Source organism: Cyprinodon variegatus, unplaced genomic scaffold (assembly GCF_000732505.1).
Source record: "Cyprinodon variegatus isolate N-32 unplaced genomic scaffold, C_variegatus-1.0 Scaffold276, whole genome shotgun sequence".
Taxonomy (NCBI): domain Eukaryota; kingdom Metazoa; phylum Chordata; class Actinopteri; order Cyprinodontiformes; family Cyprinodontidae; genus Cyprinodon; species Cyprinodon variegatus.
This window is the reverse complement of record NW_015150729.1, coordinates 342,155-360,794: the sequence shown is the minus strand read 5'-3', so window position 1 is coordinate 360,794 and position 18,640 is coordinate 342,155. Positions and strand designations below refer to the sequence as shown.

General features: G+C 40.0%; 1 protein-coding gene across 27 annotated transcripts in view; it reads left to right on the top strand.

The window, feature by feature from the left end:
- The window catches only part of tcf7l2 (transcription factor 7-like 2 (T-cell specific, HMG-box)), a 102,292-nt gene extending 83,691 nt beyond the window's left edge, over positions 1–18,601 (top strand). For 3 of the 27 annotated variants that reach the window (XM_015383099.1, XM_015383114.1, XM_015383108.1), the window contains 9 exons: positions 115–217; positions 2,156–2,242; positions 6,592–6,732; positions 6,834–6,996; positions 7,113–7,220; positions 8,401–8,464; positions 9,220–9,270; positions 11,476–11,548; positions 16,183–18,601. In XM_015383099.1, coding sequence (XP_015238585.1) covers positions 115–217; positions 2,156–2,242; positions 6,592–6,732; positions 6,834–6,996; positions 7,113–7,220; positions 8,401–8,464; positions 9,220–9,270; positions 11,476–11,548; positions 16,183–16,639 — 1,247 coding nt within the window. In that variant the 3' untranslated portion in view covers positions 16,640–18,601. Of the gene's footprint in view, positions 1–114; positions 218–2,155; positions 2,243–6,591; positions 6,733–6,833; positions 6,997–7,112; positions 7,221–8,400; positions 8,465–9,219; positions 9,271–11,475; positions 11,549–12,083; positions 12,157–12,651; positions 12,714–16,182 lie in introns of those variants that run through there. The other 24 variants (XM_015383116.1, XM_015383112.1, XM_015383102.1 and 21 more) reach the window with 20 other exon arrangements.
- Positions 18,602–18,640: the final 39 nt, after the last annotated feature.

The following is an 18,640-nucleotide window of genomic DNA, read 5'->3' as shown; positions in this document are numbered from 1 at the left end:
ATGTTTGCCCCGTTCAGATGGGAAACTTAACAGACTAAATTTAAGCACTGACAAAGATTTGCCTTTTCTGTCCACCTCCTTATTCCGTTCCGTCCTTATCTCTTCCTTCCACAGGAATTCCAAGGCCTCCTCATCCTCCAGACATATCTCCTTATTACCCGTTGTCACCTGGCACCGTTGGCCAGATCCCCCATCCGCTAGGATGGTTAGTACCACAGTAAGCAACTCTTTTTATTACTCTTTCTTATATGTTGTTTATTTGAAAAATAATGGAAATTTACCGTCTTGATGATGGTTGAGTGAACAGACATGGACACATTTGATAGCCCCTCTCCTTATATGGATACAGTCAAATACTTTAATCTAAATTTGAGTACTTCTTTGATTGGAGAATAGATCCGTAGAGGTAAAAAATGATTCTTTCTTTCATACTCCTTCAGTTAGGATATGACAGGCTGCACTTTGTTTGCTCTAAAAGGGCGTATTTGACCATTTTCTTCTCCCTTTTTTATTTATTTTTCTCTCTTCAGCCCACATTTAGTCTATAGGGTTAAGATCTAAGTTATTTTGTGTCTTTGGAACCATATTTGTTCCTAATTTTTCATTAAGAACTGGACGATTATCCAAATAATAGACCCAGTGGTGCTTTATTTTGGTTTAAAAACAAAACAACTACATTTTTACAAAGAATTTATCTAACGCCAACTAAAAAAAGAATAGGCTTAATTTGGCCTATCCTATACTATCAGGGGAACCATTCACAAAGAAAAAACATCAGGGTTGGTACCACCTGACATTAGACTGCAACATCAAATTCAATCAAATTTCATTGTAACCTTTGATCATTTTAGTTTTTAAAGTCTTCTGGAAGACTAACGTAGAATTAAACATCTTTATTTTATTATTTAGTCCGTTCCACCCTGACACACATACGTTTAAACATTAGAAACCAACTTATAGTTATAAATCCCCTACTTTTGCTTCAACAGCTTTTTCATGCAAAGAGGAAACAAAATTTCTAATGTTTTTATATATACAGAATCCAAATATGTTATTGTTTCTATAAAGAGCTTATTTGTAGATTAATGGTATCTAGATTGATTTATTCTGCAATTTAATGATTCTTCTTCTAGAGGAAAATGTATTTTTATTGAAAATGTGTTTGTGTTTCAAAAGCAATCCATCACTTTGTGCGTTTTAAGACGGTTCTTTAAAAAGCTTTCTTTGCATCACTTCCTAACAACCTGTTGGTGTGTAGATGGTAGCCAATGGTTGCTATTGATTCTATGTGAAGCTATTTCTTTTAGATCTATCCACAAAAAAATACTCAAAGGTGGAAGTTTAAACTTTTTCTAATGGATTAAAATGTATTTTCCTTGTCTGTATTTTAGCTTTGAGTCGACAGACGTAAACGTAGAGGGAAGATTGTTAAATGTCGGATCGTTACTGACGGTGGTTTTCCTCTTACAGTAGATTTTCTCTTCCTGGATCGCTTCCTTAGACTCTCACCAAGCTCAACTTCTCTCCATTTTTCTGTCAAATCCTATTTTGCATGTCTGCGTTTTCTCCAATTAGAGCAATGAACTGTGATTGCCTGTGTTTTACCCACAATTCCTCACAGAGACTCTCCCTTGGTAACTCTTGTCAACACTTGTTAATATGACAAAAGGCTACAAATTAAGCTCTGTTAATTTAATGTTTTCTCACCGCGATCTAAATACCGAGAGAAGCCCTGAGCGCAGTCGTGGCGCCCTTTGATTCGCTGCACTTTATTTTGGTATAAATTTACATTCATTATTGTTTGTCTTTGGATGTGTAGACCTCAATTAGCGTGATGGCTCCATTAAAGGGACCCGCGCTTCGTCTTTAATTATCACAACAAAACACCTAGTTCCAGCTTGGGGAGGAACGGGGCCCCACTCTGTCGACTCCGAGCGAAGGGTTATGAAATTTAATTAGCCACTGCTATCAAGATTTGTGGCATTCAAATTGTTCAGAGTTTTCCCCGGCTTTGATCTGCGCTCTGCAATCCCCTCGATTTTTGTCCTGATCAAATGAGAATAAAGGGGCCCACATTGGGGCTTTGGCGTCTCCTCTTCCATCAACCTTATTCTTTTACCTTTTCCTCTTTCTTCTTCTCCTCCTCTCCTCCCAGGCAAGGTCAACCTGTTTATCCAATCACGACAGGGGGTTTCAGACACCCCTACCCAACTGCGCTTACTGTCAACGCATCCATGTCAAGGTGAGTTAAGCCCAAAGTGCGTCAACACCTCAGCCATCACACATACCCTTCTCACTCATCTGTCTCTGCACACTTTTCCTGAAACTTCTCTCTTAAGGAGAAGCTCACACTCATCCTTGGTGTGTTCAAAAGGCCATTTCTCCAGTGCAGCTTCTCCAGCTTGTGTGCTTAAATATTAATTATATTTATCATCGCCTAATGAGGCCCCTGAAGAACGTTTACCCCCGCCGCATGTCAGGCAGCGCTGAAATTAAACGGCGGGGGCACGTCCTCGCTGTGAGTCGGAGCCGTCAAACAGATAAACAAACAGAAGCACTTTGAAGGCGACAAGAAGACGTAAAGTTTTGGTCGCTTCGGTCCGTTCCCCCGTCGGGGGGCCAGTTCAAATGCTGCTGTGGACATTGGGGCTCCCATGACAGGAGGCGAAGGGCCGTGTTTGTATTTGTCGTCATCTTGATTACACGTGTTACTGGTGAGGAATCCGCGTCCTCCGGGTTGCGTTGGAATCCTAAAGTTCCTTTTAAACGATGCTTGTTATGATTTTTGAGTTTAATTACAGCCTGATAGGAGAAGCGGCTCTTGAGGGCAGCCGGTTTAGTCCTCTGTGACAGTGATGGATCATGTATGCAAAAAAAACCTGCAGCTGAGACGCTTCTGCAGACATAGGGTCAGCAGCAAGATGAACGGAGGTTCTAAAAAGTCAGACGGATGCTCTGTTTTTAGCTTAAAAAAAGCTTTTTACTCACTTATAAGGTAGACAAAATGGATTTTTTTTTGTTGAGTGTGAATTCGAATATTAGCAGTTGCCCCTCCCCCACTTGTTGCTAGGTACCTGATTTGAGGAAGGCTTTCTTACATTTCTCTTACAAAAACATGCTATTTATTTAACAAAGTAGCCTTTATCTCATCTTTTACTGCACTGAAAGAGGGCTGCTATGCTTAACCCATTTACTCTGTAGTACCCCTCCCCCACTTGTTGCCTCCCAACACAAATCAGTCGGTTCAAAACAATCCAGTTCCCCGGGTGAATTAAGATGCTGTTGCATACATTTTAGTTCTTACCTAGTTCTAAAACAATGTAGCCACATTCATAAGTTTTATTTTTTCCCTCTTTGCAAGAAGAGAGCAAATTAACGAAGCCCTGCCCCTCCCCCACTTGTTGCTAGGTACCTGATTTGAGGAAGGCTTCCTTACATTTCTCTTATAAAAACAAGCTATTTAACAAACTTTATCTCATATTTTATTGCACTAAAAGAGGGCTGCTATGCTCAACCCATTTACTTTGTAGTACCCCTCCCCCACTTGTTGCCTCCCAACACAAATCAGTCGGTTCAAAACAATCCGATTCCCCGGGTGAATTAAGATGCTGTTACATACATTTTAGTTCTTACCTAGTCCTAAAACAATGTAGCCACATTCATAAGTGTATTTTTTCCATCTTTGCAAGAAGAGAGCAAATGAACGAAGCCCTGCCCCTCCACCACTTGTTGCTGTGCAATGCTGGTTAGAGTGCTGATGTATTGCAAAAAAAAACAAAAAAAAAAAACACTGCTGTTTTAGTCATGGAGTGTCATGAGAGGGAAATATTCCAACTTTGAGGGTAGTTTTTTTCTGAGAAGCAGCGAGTGCCTGTTTTTCTCACTACCTTTTGGACTCTGTCAGATTTCCCTTTCAGTTGCTTTTTGCCCCCAACAAGTTTCAGGTGCAGACCGTCGGTCAGATGGCTGCTTGGCCGTTGGCATCTGGTGGCAGCATCCCGGCCAACCTGGGCTTTAAGCGGCTGCTAATTTGCTCCCTTAATGACAGCCCCTACAACGTGATCATCTTATTTCCAGTGCAGCTAATTGAATATACTGACTGTGGGTGTATGGTGGGGGGGAGAAGGGGGCTGGCCATGGGGGAAGAGCTAATGCCCCTGTGATGAGGCCCCTAATTGAATTAGTATAACTGAATAGATGGAGAGCTCTGGGAGTTCTCCAGAGAAGAAGGGGAGGGATTTATAGCGCCCTTAAAAAAAAAAAAAACGCGCTTTTCTAGATAAGAGGAGAAAATCTGAAACAATCTGCGTAATTTTATCAAACCTACTTTTTTTTTTCTAACTAGCCTACAGCTAGTTGGTTTTGTTCAAAGAAAAGCAAACCGGTCAGACTGTTGTAGCTGCTCAACGGACTGCATCTCACTGGAAGCAGAGAAAACATGATCCAAGCTTTTGTCAGGAGTTTGGTTGAATTGGGGTTCAGGGAATGACCTGATAAGTTGCACTTTAAACAAAAAAAAAACTTAAGTCATTTATAAAAAGAGTCAGAGATGCACAGTGGAGCAAATCAGAGACATTATTTTTATAATAGGTTTGCAGCCAGAGCAGGTTTCCCCTCATTTTGTGTGTGTTGGAAGTATATGGGACAGGTGGGTGGATGACGGGGCCGTTTTCCCCCTTCGTGTTCAAGCCTGGCCCTTTGATATCTCCTCCTGTCATGCTGCTTCCTCTATTTCCTGCGGAACGGTCACATCATTATACATTAAACAAGCGCGGGGTGCAGCCGGCAATTAAATGGAGCTGGTTGATGGTGACCCATACCCCTATTCTCACACAAGCAGCCATTCCTACCTTTCCGGATGAACACATATGTACCTCTATATGCTGTTTAAATTGGTCTGAGCTGCTGTTTTCCGCCGATGAGCCTAGAATGTGACGATGATGATGCTTCAAAGGGATGGCCGTCATGTTTAAACCATAACCTGGGCCACGCTGTGTCAGAGGGACGGAGGGGAGGCGTTGAGGGGACAAGAAGGAGTAGAGAAGAAGAAGAAAGGAAATGGATCTCAGAACAGGGGGAAATTTTAACAAGTGCAGAGAGAGCGACAGAGGGAGAAAAAGGGAAAAGGCAAACGTTGCCCCTAATGATGGGCGCTGTGCAGCCACCGCCACTGAGCTCCCCATCAGCAGATGACACGGCACAAACACCAGCGTGTCCGGGATGAAGGGAGGAGAGGGGGAAAGGAGAAATGGAGGAAAAGAGTTAGATGGGAGGAGGGGGGATGGGGGGTTAGCTCTGGTAATCCCCAGAGATGGCCTCCAACAAAAACTAGTTGTTCCTGGCGAGTTTATCCTCATCATTATATACTGGCTCGGAGCCATGCAGCCAGACACAGTCGGATAATGAGCTGCTTTAACACAAAAAAAAAAAATGAAAGAATTATTCCTTCTTTCTCTCCTTCATCCTTCTATTAAATTTGTTTGCTGATGTGGAGTTCTTTAAACATACACATGCTGCATATATACCCGCTTAGATAATTAGCTCCTCACACACTCTGGAAAGCTGGATCTCATCCCCTTTTTTTTATTTTTTTCCGGGCTATTAAATCATTTCTTAAACGAGGCTTTCTGGCCTCGATATTTGGATCAGTCAGAGATTACGACACGATGATGGGGAGTGTAGGGAGAGCGGGGTAGATAAAGATGGCAGTGATGCTGACGCTGCTGAATTCGCAGAAAGCAGATGGAGTCCCAAATGTTGGACGTTCCTTCTCATGAGGAGATAATGTTCTCAGATTTAAAACCTCCAAAATTGAGGCTTCCCTTTTTAAAAGATGCCATTTTTACAGTTTGATGCTTTAATACATTTTGTCACAAACTTTCCTCAGCTTTCTTATCAGAACGCTACAAGATATACAAACTCAAAGCAGTCTATAATTGTGAAAAGAAGATAAAAACTAATCTAATTTATAAAGTTTATCCTCCATTCATTGTGGAAAATCTGAAAGGTGCGGCATGCATTTGCATTCAGCTCCCTTAGAATCGTTGTTTTAAAGAAGCATCTCTCTCTACAGTTCTAGCTGCATGCATTTTGGTTTATGGATGTTATTTTGTGTATTGAATGAAGAGCTAATGTCAACAGCAGTTTTAGGTCTAGCTGCAAATTATTAGTAGGGTTTAGTTCTGGATTTTGATTAGGTGGTGTTGAAATGTTTAGTTTTTTATGGGTTGTTTTTGCAGGATATTAGGAGAGATCGTTGCTGCAGATAAAACAGCCTAAATTGAATTTGTTCTTTATCCTCCTCTGCTCCAATCATCCTAATCCTTTCTTTTTTTTAGCATCATTGCTAATTTAGCCCTCTGCTTTTGTTGGTGGAGCAGAGCATTCTTATGTTGCTCTATCATAAAAACCTCCCTGTAAATATATATATATATATATATATTTTTTAGTCTGTTTTTCTACATTGTATGAATGTTTCTGTTATGTTAATAGAAAAAGAAAATATATATTTTTAGATAAATTTCCTCTGCATTGTGTTGTTTGTGCTCCATCTCCTCATTTCATCCTTGTCCATTCTGACGATTTACACAGTCTTCTGTCCTCTAGATTCCCCCCACACATGGTGCCCCCTCACCACAGTTTGCACACTACGGGCATCCCTCACCCGGCCATCGTCACACCCAACGTCAAGCAGGAATCCTCCCACAGTGACATCAGCTCACTTAACAGCTCGTGAGTAAACCACCTGCATCCTGAACTTTCCCGGTATGAAGACGCATCCAGGCCTCGTTCCGTCTCATTTCGCTTATCCGCTTTCTTTACCTCGTTTTCAGGAAACAGTCAGATGCGAAGAAAGAGGAGGAGAAAAAGAAGCAGGTCCACATAAAGAAACCTCTGAACGCCTTCATGCTCTACATGAAGGAGATGAGGGCCAAGGTAGTGGCAGAGTGCACGCTGAAAGAAAGCGCTGCTATCAACCAGATCCTTGGGCGAAGGGTAAGTGTAGAAAACATACAGACTTGGGTTTGTTTGTTAAAATATGACTCAATCTTAAATGATTCTTTAGGTTAGGATGATAAAAAGAAAGGCCTAATATGTTTTTCAATGCGTAGTGGCACGCCCTATCGCGGGAGGAGCAGGCCAAGTACTACGAGCTGGCCAGGAAAGAACGACAGCTCCACATGCAGCTGTACCCTGGCTGGTCAGCACGAGACAACTATGTAAGTTTTTAAGTTTACAAGTCGTAACGGCATCTTTTTTCTCCCCCTTTTTTTTTTTTTATTTGTTTTGGAAACACAGGAAAGTTTTGTTCTTCATTGCGTAGAAAACAGATGAACTTTACTAAAGCACGTCCTCTTATTGTAAGGAGGAGCTTGAATATAAGCTCTATAAAAAAACACCATGGTAACTAAACAACCTGGTAAAGTATCGATATAAGGATAATATTTCTAGATAAATACGGAAAAGGAAAGGATTTCTAGATCTATTCATCTGTCCATTTATTTTACTTCCATTAGTTAGATTTTCCTTAGTATTTAGATAAAAAGAAATCTTTCCAAAGTGGGTTTAACCAACCAATAATGTATTCTTTTAGTTTAGATTATTTTATTGTACATCTACCTTATAATTTCCCACATTTCAGCTCTGAGAAACATCAGATATGATGGTTTTTGGTAGAACTTTTCTCTATATCATCCATCTGTTCTTTCTTAGCATTTCTTTACTGTAATATTGAATCTATCGCCATCTACAGGCTCGGCATGGTCATCGATCACCTGAGAGGATGTATGTTATGATTGGAGTGCTTTAGTTTAGCTGTTTTAACTTTAACCGTCCTTTTTTGGTTTAAAATCAAGAAGTTCACCTGTTTTTATTTGCTAATCTGCTCTAGTTTTAGTTATTATTGGCTCATAAAGGGATTTCTTTCATTAAAACTCTTGTTTTTCTAAGCTTGGCTTTTCATACTCTGGGTGTGTTGTAGTTTACATTTAGTTCCGACGCATAAGTGCAGATCGATCCGTTTCTGTGTGGCGTTGAACCGGGGATTCTCTGTTTAGCAGCTGTAGAGAAATCGGTCTTACTAAGCAGAGGCACGTTAAAATTCTGCTTTTAACAGAACCATATAAAAGAACAAGATAACTAGGCGAAAAGAGCAGAAACAGACAGCAAACAGAGAGGGGGGGGGGTTTGTCTGGCCTGCAGTGTCTGTTAAAAACCGGAGGGCAGAAACTCTACAGAGAGAGAGGGCAAGTGAGAAAGGGGAATATACAGCAGAGTGAATGAATAAATAAGTAAACACCGAGATGAGTCCTATTCTCTGTTTCATGTTTTGGGCATTCTGCTATATAATAACTAAGGTTCCTGTCGGTGTCTGTCTCTTTTTTTCTTTCTATTTTTTTGGCGGCTAACCAACAGGGGAAAAGGAAGAAGAGAAAAAGGGAAAAGCAGCAAGCAGAGAGCAATGGTAAGTGAGCTGCAATTATCTCTTATATTAGAAGAACCCCATCATGTGTCAGGCAGATGTGACATCTTGCAAGATAAAAGTCAAGCTTGTTTTTTTCTTTTTTTTCTTTCTTGTTATATTTTTTTATTGTGCCTGCTTTTTTTTTCTTTATAGTTATGCTACCCAGTGCAATTTTTCTAAATGGTAGAGTTGCTTGTAACACCCTCCTCCCTCCCGTTTCGTTTCCCCCAGCTCTCCCTAGCTAATAACAACTGAATATGCATGACCCCCCCCCCCCAAATAGTCCCCCACTGCACCCCCCTCACCACCCTGCCTGGGCTCTTAGCCCCCTGGTATTTTGATATGTGTTTTTTAAGAACTTGAAGCATTTTGAGAGCCATTAACTTTGGCAGTGTTGTATGCTTGGCCCTGTTTTTATCATTTTATATCGCCTTTGCCCTGCAGATCGACTGCACCACTGTGCCGTATTGGTGCTCCTTGTGTGCGTGTGTGCATGTCCCTGAAGTGTGCATGCATGTCTGCGTTTCGCTTGCTCCCTTGCATGCATTTTTTTTCTTTTATTGAAAACAAATCACTTACATCTTAAAATTAAGGAGGTTTGCTATTTCTTTGATTTATTTATTTGAATCCATCTCTGCTCTTCTGATTCATATTGTGCGGAACGCTGTGCCGAACTTGTTATCAATGTATTTTGCGCTCGTTTTGGTGACGGATTTCTTCTTGAAGGCCTCTCTATCTGTTCTTTTTTTTTTCAGAACACAGAGAATATTTTCCAAACCCTTGCCTTTCACTCCCTCCGATTACAGGTGCTAATGTCATTTTAAGTATCCAATTACTAACTGTTTCTTTGATTATTTTCTCTTTAAAAACCAATGTTTATGTATGGGACGGGTTTCAGCTTAAATTCTTTTTGCTGATATATCCTATTTTTTTCTTTTGCTTTGTTTGCTGCTTTCTTTTCTTTTAAAGTTTCAGTGTTTAAGCTAAGTTGTACCAACATATGTTTCTATATGTAGAAAAATGACAATGCAATGCTTTTGAGGAAGTGATGGTGTAAAGTTAGATTATTACTGTAAAGTAAGGGCTTGGGACATCAGGGTAAACCTCCTTAATCTATATGACCTTGGTTGCTGCCTCTTTGCTTTTCCAGCATGAGTTTGGTCTCCTTGCTGTTTAATTTAAGAGGTGTCCACTCAGACATGACCTGGAATCAAACAGGGTTGTTCTGCTCAACTTCTACCAATCAGACACTTGTAAATAGGCTGGTTTTAGACATCAAACGATTTATATAACATAAATTAAAAGATTTAAACCATTTAAAGTCATTTCGTTGAAAATGCTGGGTTAAATTTAGTCTTTTTATTGGGTCTCTCATATAATTTCCCTTCAGGATTAATAATGTTTTTAAGTGAAATTAAATTTCTAAGTCTAAGTTTAGGATTTAAGCTTCAAAACTCGTAGTTATTGAGCGATAAAAGAAGCCTTTACTGGTTTTAATGGTGTTGCAAGCTTTTTTAAAATTCAGTTCACTTTATTTATATAGCGCCAAATCACAACACGTCATCTCAAGGCACGTTACGGAGTCCATTTAATTGACTTGTAGCATAATTAGTTTGGTTAAAGGTTTTTTAACTAAGGAAAAACCCAGCTGACTGCATCCAGTTGTTGACTTTGCAGGACTGATAAAAAAAAAGAACAAACAGGACATGAACAATTTGTGTCAATGTGAGATTACAGCTACTGGCTAACTGTTAGCCGTAAATCGTGCTTAATAGTTGGGCTTTTAACCTTTATTCTGAAATCTAAACTTGACAAAACTTTTAAAGACACATTTTATATGGTATATAAAAAAAACACAGTGGAGAAAAGAAATAAATGGTTTTCTTTTTTAAACATGAGCACACTGTATAACTGCCTCATATCATCCCATCATTGTAATAACAGATAGCTTGTAATAACAGATAGCAGATAGGGATGTGCAACTTATTCTTGCAATAGATAAAAATAAACGGAAAAAGCATATAATGTTTGTCTCCAGGGTTTTAATGTTTTTATGAGCTTGAAATCTCTTTTTCCCAGAGTCCATGGATGTGATAATTTTATTGTTGTATAGCAAAGAGCTTATTTTTAGCTTGCCAGCACAGACTAGCACGCTAGCTGTAACCATCTCCTTTCTGTTTGGCGCCATCTATGGGGCTGGAGTGAGAATGTTGGTTTCTCACTCTTGTTAAATGTAGAAAGACCAAACAGAGGCCCTTTGCAATATGAAAACTGCATAAAAAAACACAAAAAAAAACCACAATTATATTACAAATTTAATTAATTGTCCAGGTGTAATAATTGTTGAAACAAAGAAATATAATACTTTAAAAGTTACTATTTAATTTCAGGGTCATTTCATTGACAGTTTCTGCTCAGTCTTTGCACTGAACATTTTTTTGCTTTTACATAAAAGCCCTCAGATCATGCCATACTGAGGGATGCCTGCCTTGGTAATAGTGACTTGCAGCTGTTTGTCTTCAGACGGTTTGCACTTATTGAATGCAGTCCAACTGTTTGATACCAGGTCAACAATAAGCTTCCGTCTTCAAGATCCAGGCTTTTTTATTCCTTCCCTGGCTGAAACTAAGCCTCACTGCTTCCACTGCCTAATTTTACCACCTGCAGATTAAAACTGATAGCATCTAACAGCAGTTTTTATCTTCTTTATCTATTAAAATGACCCTAAAATCTGCCTTAACCTTCTTTGGATATTAGGTGTTTTTTTGACTTGGGGTGATCCTATAATATAACTTTGCATGCTTTTGCGTTCTACTAATTTCTGGTGCAGCGTAACTGTCTTTTCATGCATATTTGATTATGGCCTTGCAGGGTTTTGGAGCCTAGCTTCACAGATTCACCGTTTTCTGTCTTTTTTTTCTCCTTTTCCTTTGATTCTCTTGTTTCATTTTACTGGTTTCGGTTCTGTTCCTCCTCCTCTGCTGGCTTCCCCTCCCCTGTTGTGGCATCAGACCTGAGCGCTCCTAAGAAGTGTCGAGCGCGCTTTGGGCTCGACCAACAGAATAACTGGTGTGGCCCGTGCAGGTGTGTATGGTGTGTGCTTGCACTGGCCAGGGCCAAGGTGAAGGCTGGGGCGCTGTGAATGCTGGGACTGCCTCCTCTCGCTCTCTTGCTGCTCTTTTTTTGTCCTCCCCTCCCACTCTGCGCCTTCCTCCCTGTCTTTTTCCACCGGGCTATTGTGACCTACCCAGCTTCCTCCAGCCACGCCCTGCCGGTCTCTCTTTGGGTTCTTGCTTCCTGTTTGGTGAATATGGGTATCAACTCCAGAGTGTTTGTTTGAATGAATGATGTGATTTCTTGAACCTATGGGTATATATCTACTGGGTGGGTTACTGCAGGATGCACACTGAGCCTCTATGAGGTCACTAAAACTGGCAGGTCGGGGCTTGGAGGATCTGACGTCCAATAGTTTGGTCAATATGGAGGTTATCCTAGTGTTGCCAGCCTAAATCTATGCCCTGGCTGTGTTTTTTTTTTTGTCTGTGTAATGACATGTACATTTTCTTTTTTTGTTCTTTTTTTTTGTCTGTTTGTTTGTGTCTACCTCTTTGGCTAACAGATGCAAATACCCCAAAGAAGTGTCGTGCCTTGTTCGGGCTTGACCAGCTGAGTTTATGGTGCAAACCATGCAGGTATAACTGCTGTAGCAGCACTAAGAGGAAGACAAACCACACTGAGCTTTTTTTTTCCTCCTTCAGTAATTGGCTTGAATGTCTTCCTAAAACATGTGCTGACAGATTGAAAAAAAAATCTCCTTTTTTTTCCCTTTTCTTCTAAGATTCCTGCTCAGCTACGTTTTTTTTTCTTGCTGAACTCAGTTCAAGCCCAGTGGCAGAAAATGGATTTCAGAATCCTCCTTATCTAGAGACAGCATCATTTTTTTTTTGCATCATTTGCAGAAATTCTAAATTATTGTTGAAATTCATTTTCTGCCCAAACATTTGATAGCACCCTCCCTTCTTAACTGTCATGTATGTTCTAATTGGCAATGTAATGCTTACAAATTTAGCCCTGCTTTTCTCTGAGGGCCTGTTCAGTGACACTCTTTTCTGTGCCCTCTTCCTCCTTATCCTCCTCCTTCTCCACCTCTTCTTCCTCCAAACTCCTCTTCAATAACCCTTACTTAGTCCCTACCTGTTGTCTTTCTGTTCTGACACAAGCAGTCTTTGAATTGGGGATATTTTCATGGTAGGTATTTGTTTCTGCTAAGTAACAACCCTTCTCTGTGTTTCCCTGCTTGCCCCACAGTCATCGCAGTGTCTCATTTTCCTTGTTTTCAACATTCGAACGGATGGGCTCCAAATCAAATTCAGTATAGTTTCCTCAGTTTTCCTCCAGTCTAGGCAGGGGTTGGTTGGGTAATGACATCAAGATGTGCTTTGGGTTTTAATTGTTGTTAAAAACATTTTATATTAGGGCGTAAAGTGATCAGAGCTCAGGGTAACCCAAACCAGCACCTGTTGCTGTGCACGTCTGGTCAGCTGGCTTAAGTACTGCTCCTACATGTTCCCATGGCATAAAAGAGACGCAAATTCTGTTCTGATGAGGCCTTATCTTGAGTCTAAAATCCCGGCTGGACAAACAGCTCCTGATGTTGCCTAGTTAGGGCCTCTATAACAATGGTGGGTCATGTATCTATGGAGAAAGCACCTAAGATCAAGGAAAATATCTGGATTAATTCAGAGATCTTTCCTTAAAAGTTAGTTTTTCAAAACCACTAAAATTCCCAACATGTCTCACCCATAAAAGGGAAAAACTGAAAGCAGGAAACGAGGAAATTAAGACTTTACTAAAGCTTAAAACGCATAAATCAACCCAAAACATTGAGTAAGATTATTCCAGTCATGCGTTGTTTATTCTTTGCTCATCTTTACCCAGTTTATTGAAAAATATGTCCTTTAAAGTCCTATAATCAGACAGTAGAGAATGTCATAACTGCGGTGACTTTAGATTGACGCTAAGAATTGTACAATTGTTCCCCTCCCCTACTTATTGCTGCCCACTGCCACTTAAGCCGGGCATACATTGTGATATTTTCAATCATTGCGCGCAGCTACAGCTCAAACTGTACGACGACACTGCCGGGTTTAAAAGTTCTCAGCTCACGATGTTTGTTCTCACACCGTGCGACCCGACGCTCTGATGCGACCTTATGACGGATGGCCGAGTTTCAAACATGTTTGATTTTCTCCTGAACTTCTGATTCCTGATTGGGAGGTGGTCCTGAGAGGCTAATCGCCCCTAGTTACCCCTTGTATACAACATGAAGCACAACGCGCGATGAGGCTGAAACTGATCGTAAAATTCTGGCACGACTGGAGAATCGGCCCGGAAAGAGCAAAAAAAATTGTACAATTTATGCCCTGCGTTTTCCAAAAAAAGGTAAATTTTAACTTTTGGCCATAAGGTGTAGACAGCAGGCTAAAAGAGAGACCAACTAGCCAATGAACCAGCTAGTAAGCTTAGGTATCCTTGTTTTACATTATAAACTGCGACAAGTTTTTATTTTTCATAAAGAGCAATTAGAATCATTACCAAATTTTGCGTTTTTTTGTTTCGTTTCTTCCCCAAAATCCATGGAGATAAATCCCAATTTAGTTATAAAGTAGTTTTGTATGTAGATGTATAGATTCCACCTTTTTGTTTTATAATTTTTCACATTATGAGCTCTGACCAAGACGATCTTAAGTAACTTTAGAGATGGATTTATTTACCTGCCTTTCTAGTATCACACTCTCCCAGCTCAATCCTGTCCCCCGGGTCTTTTTAATTCCCTTTAATCTAATTCACTCTTGAGTTAACACATTAGATTATTTCTTAAAGAGGAGATGAAAAAAAAAGAAGCGATATTAAGAAATTGAAAAAGTACTCTGATCCGACCAGAGAGCTTAAAAGTTCTCTCTGGGCTCCATTTCCTAAAAGATGCCTCTGGTATAATTTCCCTGGAGACTAGAGAATCAATACCAAACACAGACACATACTATAAATCAATATGTCTGTTAAAAAATGGATATTAGCTCATTTGTTGCGCTTTGACAGACAGCCTTTTTATGGCGGTCAATGTTCTGCAGCATCCAGAGCGGCTGCATCGGTGCGGACCGCTCCTTAAAGCCCATCCTCATCGTTCACTTGCATGCCCGTCCTTCACTCAGCATGTGGTCAAGGATCCGTCAGTCTCTGTGTATAATCTTTTATTTTCCCTCCTCAGTGTTTGCTCTCTGTATTCATGTATTTTTTTTCCCTCCCCAGAATTACCAGAGATGATTTAAACTTACAAAAGCCTGAATTTTAAAACACAGCAGTCTGTTTTTACCCTCTGCGTCGGTGCAGATCGCTTTAACGCCCCATAGCTTCTGGGTTAGAGGCCAAGGGAAGGGGGTCACCGTAAGGGTCAGCTTAAAGATGAGATGGGCTGTTTTAGACATTGCTTTCCACAGAGTGATGCTGCCGTGGCTTCAAGACCCGGCATGCAAAGAGGGGAGGCTTCCGACCTGAGGCAGGGATGGAACCACCATGCCTTGACCCCTAAACTCATGCTTGTATCTGAAGGCCAGATGTACAGCTGGGTGGATTGTGTTGACTCCTTTTTATTTCACTACCCACACAGTTTTCTTTCCTCCATATATGGAGCTTAGATTGTTTTAAAAAGTGTAAGAATGAGACGGATCCATAGCTGTCTGAGTGAGGAGAGTTTAAAGTCTACTTCCTGGTTTTATAGAGTTCTAGTTCTCCCTCTCAGCCCCTAATTAGAGCTGATCAGTGATAGTGGCTATTTAGCATTCAGGTGTGGAAGGTCATCAATAACATTAAACCTGATTCAACATTAAAACATACTCTTCATCTGAAGCTATATGTTTATAAAAACAAAAAACAACTAGACTTTGTATTGGTTAAACATCTCTTACCTCATAGATTCAATAATAATGATGGCTTGATTAAAAAAACTGCTTTAAACCTGAAAAATAGTGATAATTTTCATAGTTTAAGTGCAAAATTATTTATACACTTTGGTTTAAAATGATTTTTATTCAAACAAGGCATCTATCAGAAGGATGGGAATCTAAAGGGAGCGATAGTGTTAAATTTTCTGCTTTTATTTATACTTTTTGAATATAACTTGAGTTTTTTTATCTTCATTTAGCATCAGGATGAGCAACAAGTTTCAGCTTCTTTGATGAGTTATATTTAGCTCAGGCACATTTAACTAAAGAGTTCAGCAGCTATAAAATGTTACTATTACCCCTGAAAACAGCAAAAAACATTCAACAAATTAAAATATTTTATTTGAACTCTGTTTATGTCAAGCTGCTGCTGTAGTAAGAGGAAGGGAATCGGCGTTCATGTGAAATTCAGGGAGCAAACCGGAACATCTTTCATCTTCATTCAGTTTTCCAGTTTGTGTTTTTCACTTTCCTCTTGCTTCCTGCTTTCCTTTACTGTCTTTTTATGTTTCGATGGTTCAGCATTTCTACCATGTTACTTAGCTTAGGCTTTACGAAGCCACTTAAATACACACCGAGTATTTATCCCATTTTCTCCAGACGAGGTTTGGTTGATTGGACTAAACGGCGGTGTATTTAAGTCTGCTTCGGTGCTGGAGGACCACCGAGTCCAAAGATGCTGAAAATGTTTCTTTTTTCTCCCACCTTGTCCCTCAGGAGAAAAAAAAAGTGCATTCGCTACATCCAAGGTGAAGGCAGCTGTGCCAGTCCTCCCTCTACGGACGGAAGCTTAATAGACTCCCCCCCATCCTCCCCCTCCTCCGTGGTTCCCTCCCCCTCCCCGAAAGAGTCCAAACCTCAGACTGAACAAATGCAACCTCTCTCACTGACTATGAAACCGGCCCACCAGCCACTCCACCACCCGCACCTCCTGGCTGGGCCTCCACCTCCATCTTTGGTTCAGCTGGAAAACTCTGCCGTCAGCAAAACGCTCGGCGGCTCCTCCTCCCACAACGGAGCTCTGGAGCACAGTGACGTCTCGTCCTCTCGGCAGCCAGGCTCCTCCGCGGCGTCCGCCATGACCCGGCCGTCGGCATCGCTGTGTCATTCCCACTCGCTCCTTCCCTCCTCAGCCCCTCAGCCTCTGTCGCTAGTGACCAAGTCTATAGAATAATCTACCTTCTTCTTCTTCTTCACACACACACTTTCTCTTTGCTCTGTTTTCCTTTTAGTCAATCTTGTTTCTTTGCCGCGAGGCTTTGAAATTTTTAATTTTTTAGTTTTTATTAAAGTTCATTGGTCAATATTTGACCCGTCATTATCAAACAAAAATCTAATTATTATAAAAAAAGTGATACAATGAGCTGTAGTATGGCTTTGTGAATCTGCCAAATTTTTTTTATGAATTTGTTGTTTTTCTTTGTGGGTTTTTCTTTTTTTTTGTAGCGTTTAAACAGTGCAAACAGGAAGAAAACGGATCTAATTAAATTTCAAAATGTTTAAAAGACGGTTATAAAATATGTAGGTAAGTTTATCGGACGAGCCCTTTTTTTTTCTTGAAAGAGTTGGTTCTTCTTCTTTATTTGTATTAAATACGAGCCTGCGAACCAATCATTCATCTGTTCGAACTCTCGGAGGGGGGGGGGCACAGGGGCTAGCGGCGACACCTCTCTGGGGATCAAATCTAAGTGTGATGTTACTTGTTGTTTAAATGTACAGAATATCGGGGAAGGGGGGGTGATTACTGTGTTAAATATGCATTCTTCCACTGCGTTGTCTCTTGTTTTTTTGTTTTTTTCTTTGTCGTTTACCTTTTGGGGGCGGAGTCAGGCGAGTTCGGCCGGGCTCGGCGAGGGTGGGGAGTGGGTGGGAGGGTCGAGGATTATAAAGTTGAAAAATGTCACAACGCTAGGACCAGTAGTATTTATTGCTTTAGAGATTGCTTGTTGTATCTTGTACGTGTCTCTTTTTGACCCTTATTTTTTTGTTTTGTTTTATGTTTGTTTCTTGATACATTGTACAAATGATTTTTTTCTTAAGCTAAACTATATGAATGATCCATTTTTACAAGGAGGATTTAAAATAAGAAAAGAAAACAACAAAAAAAACAAAAGCTTTTGTTATAAATGTTTTTTTTTTTTTTTTTTTTTTCTCCCCTCGCTAAAAGCACCCAGATTTCACCCGGTTGTTCTTTGTAGATTTCATAAACAAGAAGTATGCACAACTTCATCTCCAGAACCGCGTCTATATAAGCCATTTTACACACTAAGGAAGAAGAGAAAACTTGAAACCAGGCAGTGGGTAGCGTGTCTCCAGTGGGAAAAAAAAAAGTGTTTTAAAGCCCTTCTTTTCTATTGCACAGTCGCATCTCTCAGACTGTAGATTCGTGTACAGATTTTTTCCGTGCCAAATTTTTTGCGATAATTTGCCCCCCATCCCCGAATCCCCCATCTCCCCCCGGTTTTAAAAAGGAAAGTAAAAAAAAAAAAAGAAAAAAAAACACGCTGTAGGATTTTTTTTCTTTCTTTTGTTTCGTTGTTGTTCGTTTTTATTTTCATTTTGATACCATTCTTTGCTGTGACGTTACATAGATTGCTATGTATGTAGTATAAATGTTGCTATAACAAATGTGTTTGGTAGCAAATTGTCAAATATTAAAATTTAAACTTAATAAAAGACGGACATCATACTGTATAAACCCACGAGGGCCAAAATGTATATTAGGAGGTTCATAAAAAAACTATTAAATACAAAAAAATACACAAACTGCCACTTTTAAGTACACTACTACATATAGGTAGATAGAAAAAATAGGCATGTTGATGTTGCAAGAGGCTGTAAAAAAGCTACAAGAGAATCATCCACTCGGTGCCATTGTAGTTGACATGACGCGACTGTAATCTGTCGATTTCTTCTCTGGTTTATTAAGATGCTAATGATAAATAGTTTGAATGTTTCCTTAACGGCTGTGATGTTCCTGTTCTATTTTATGCTCTTATCTTTTTGTTTGTTTGGTTTTTTTTTTCCTGTTATTTTAAATGGTTCTAAAACCATGTTTTTTGTAATGAATAAATGTTTATGCTGTACAGTCTCTGTAGCATGCAGTTCTGTATTAATAAAAGCAACTTAGTATGTGCACATATGTCCTTTTCTTCTTATTCAAGCCGTCCATCAT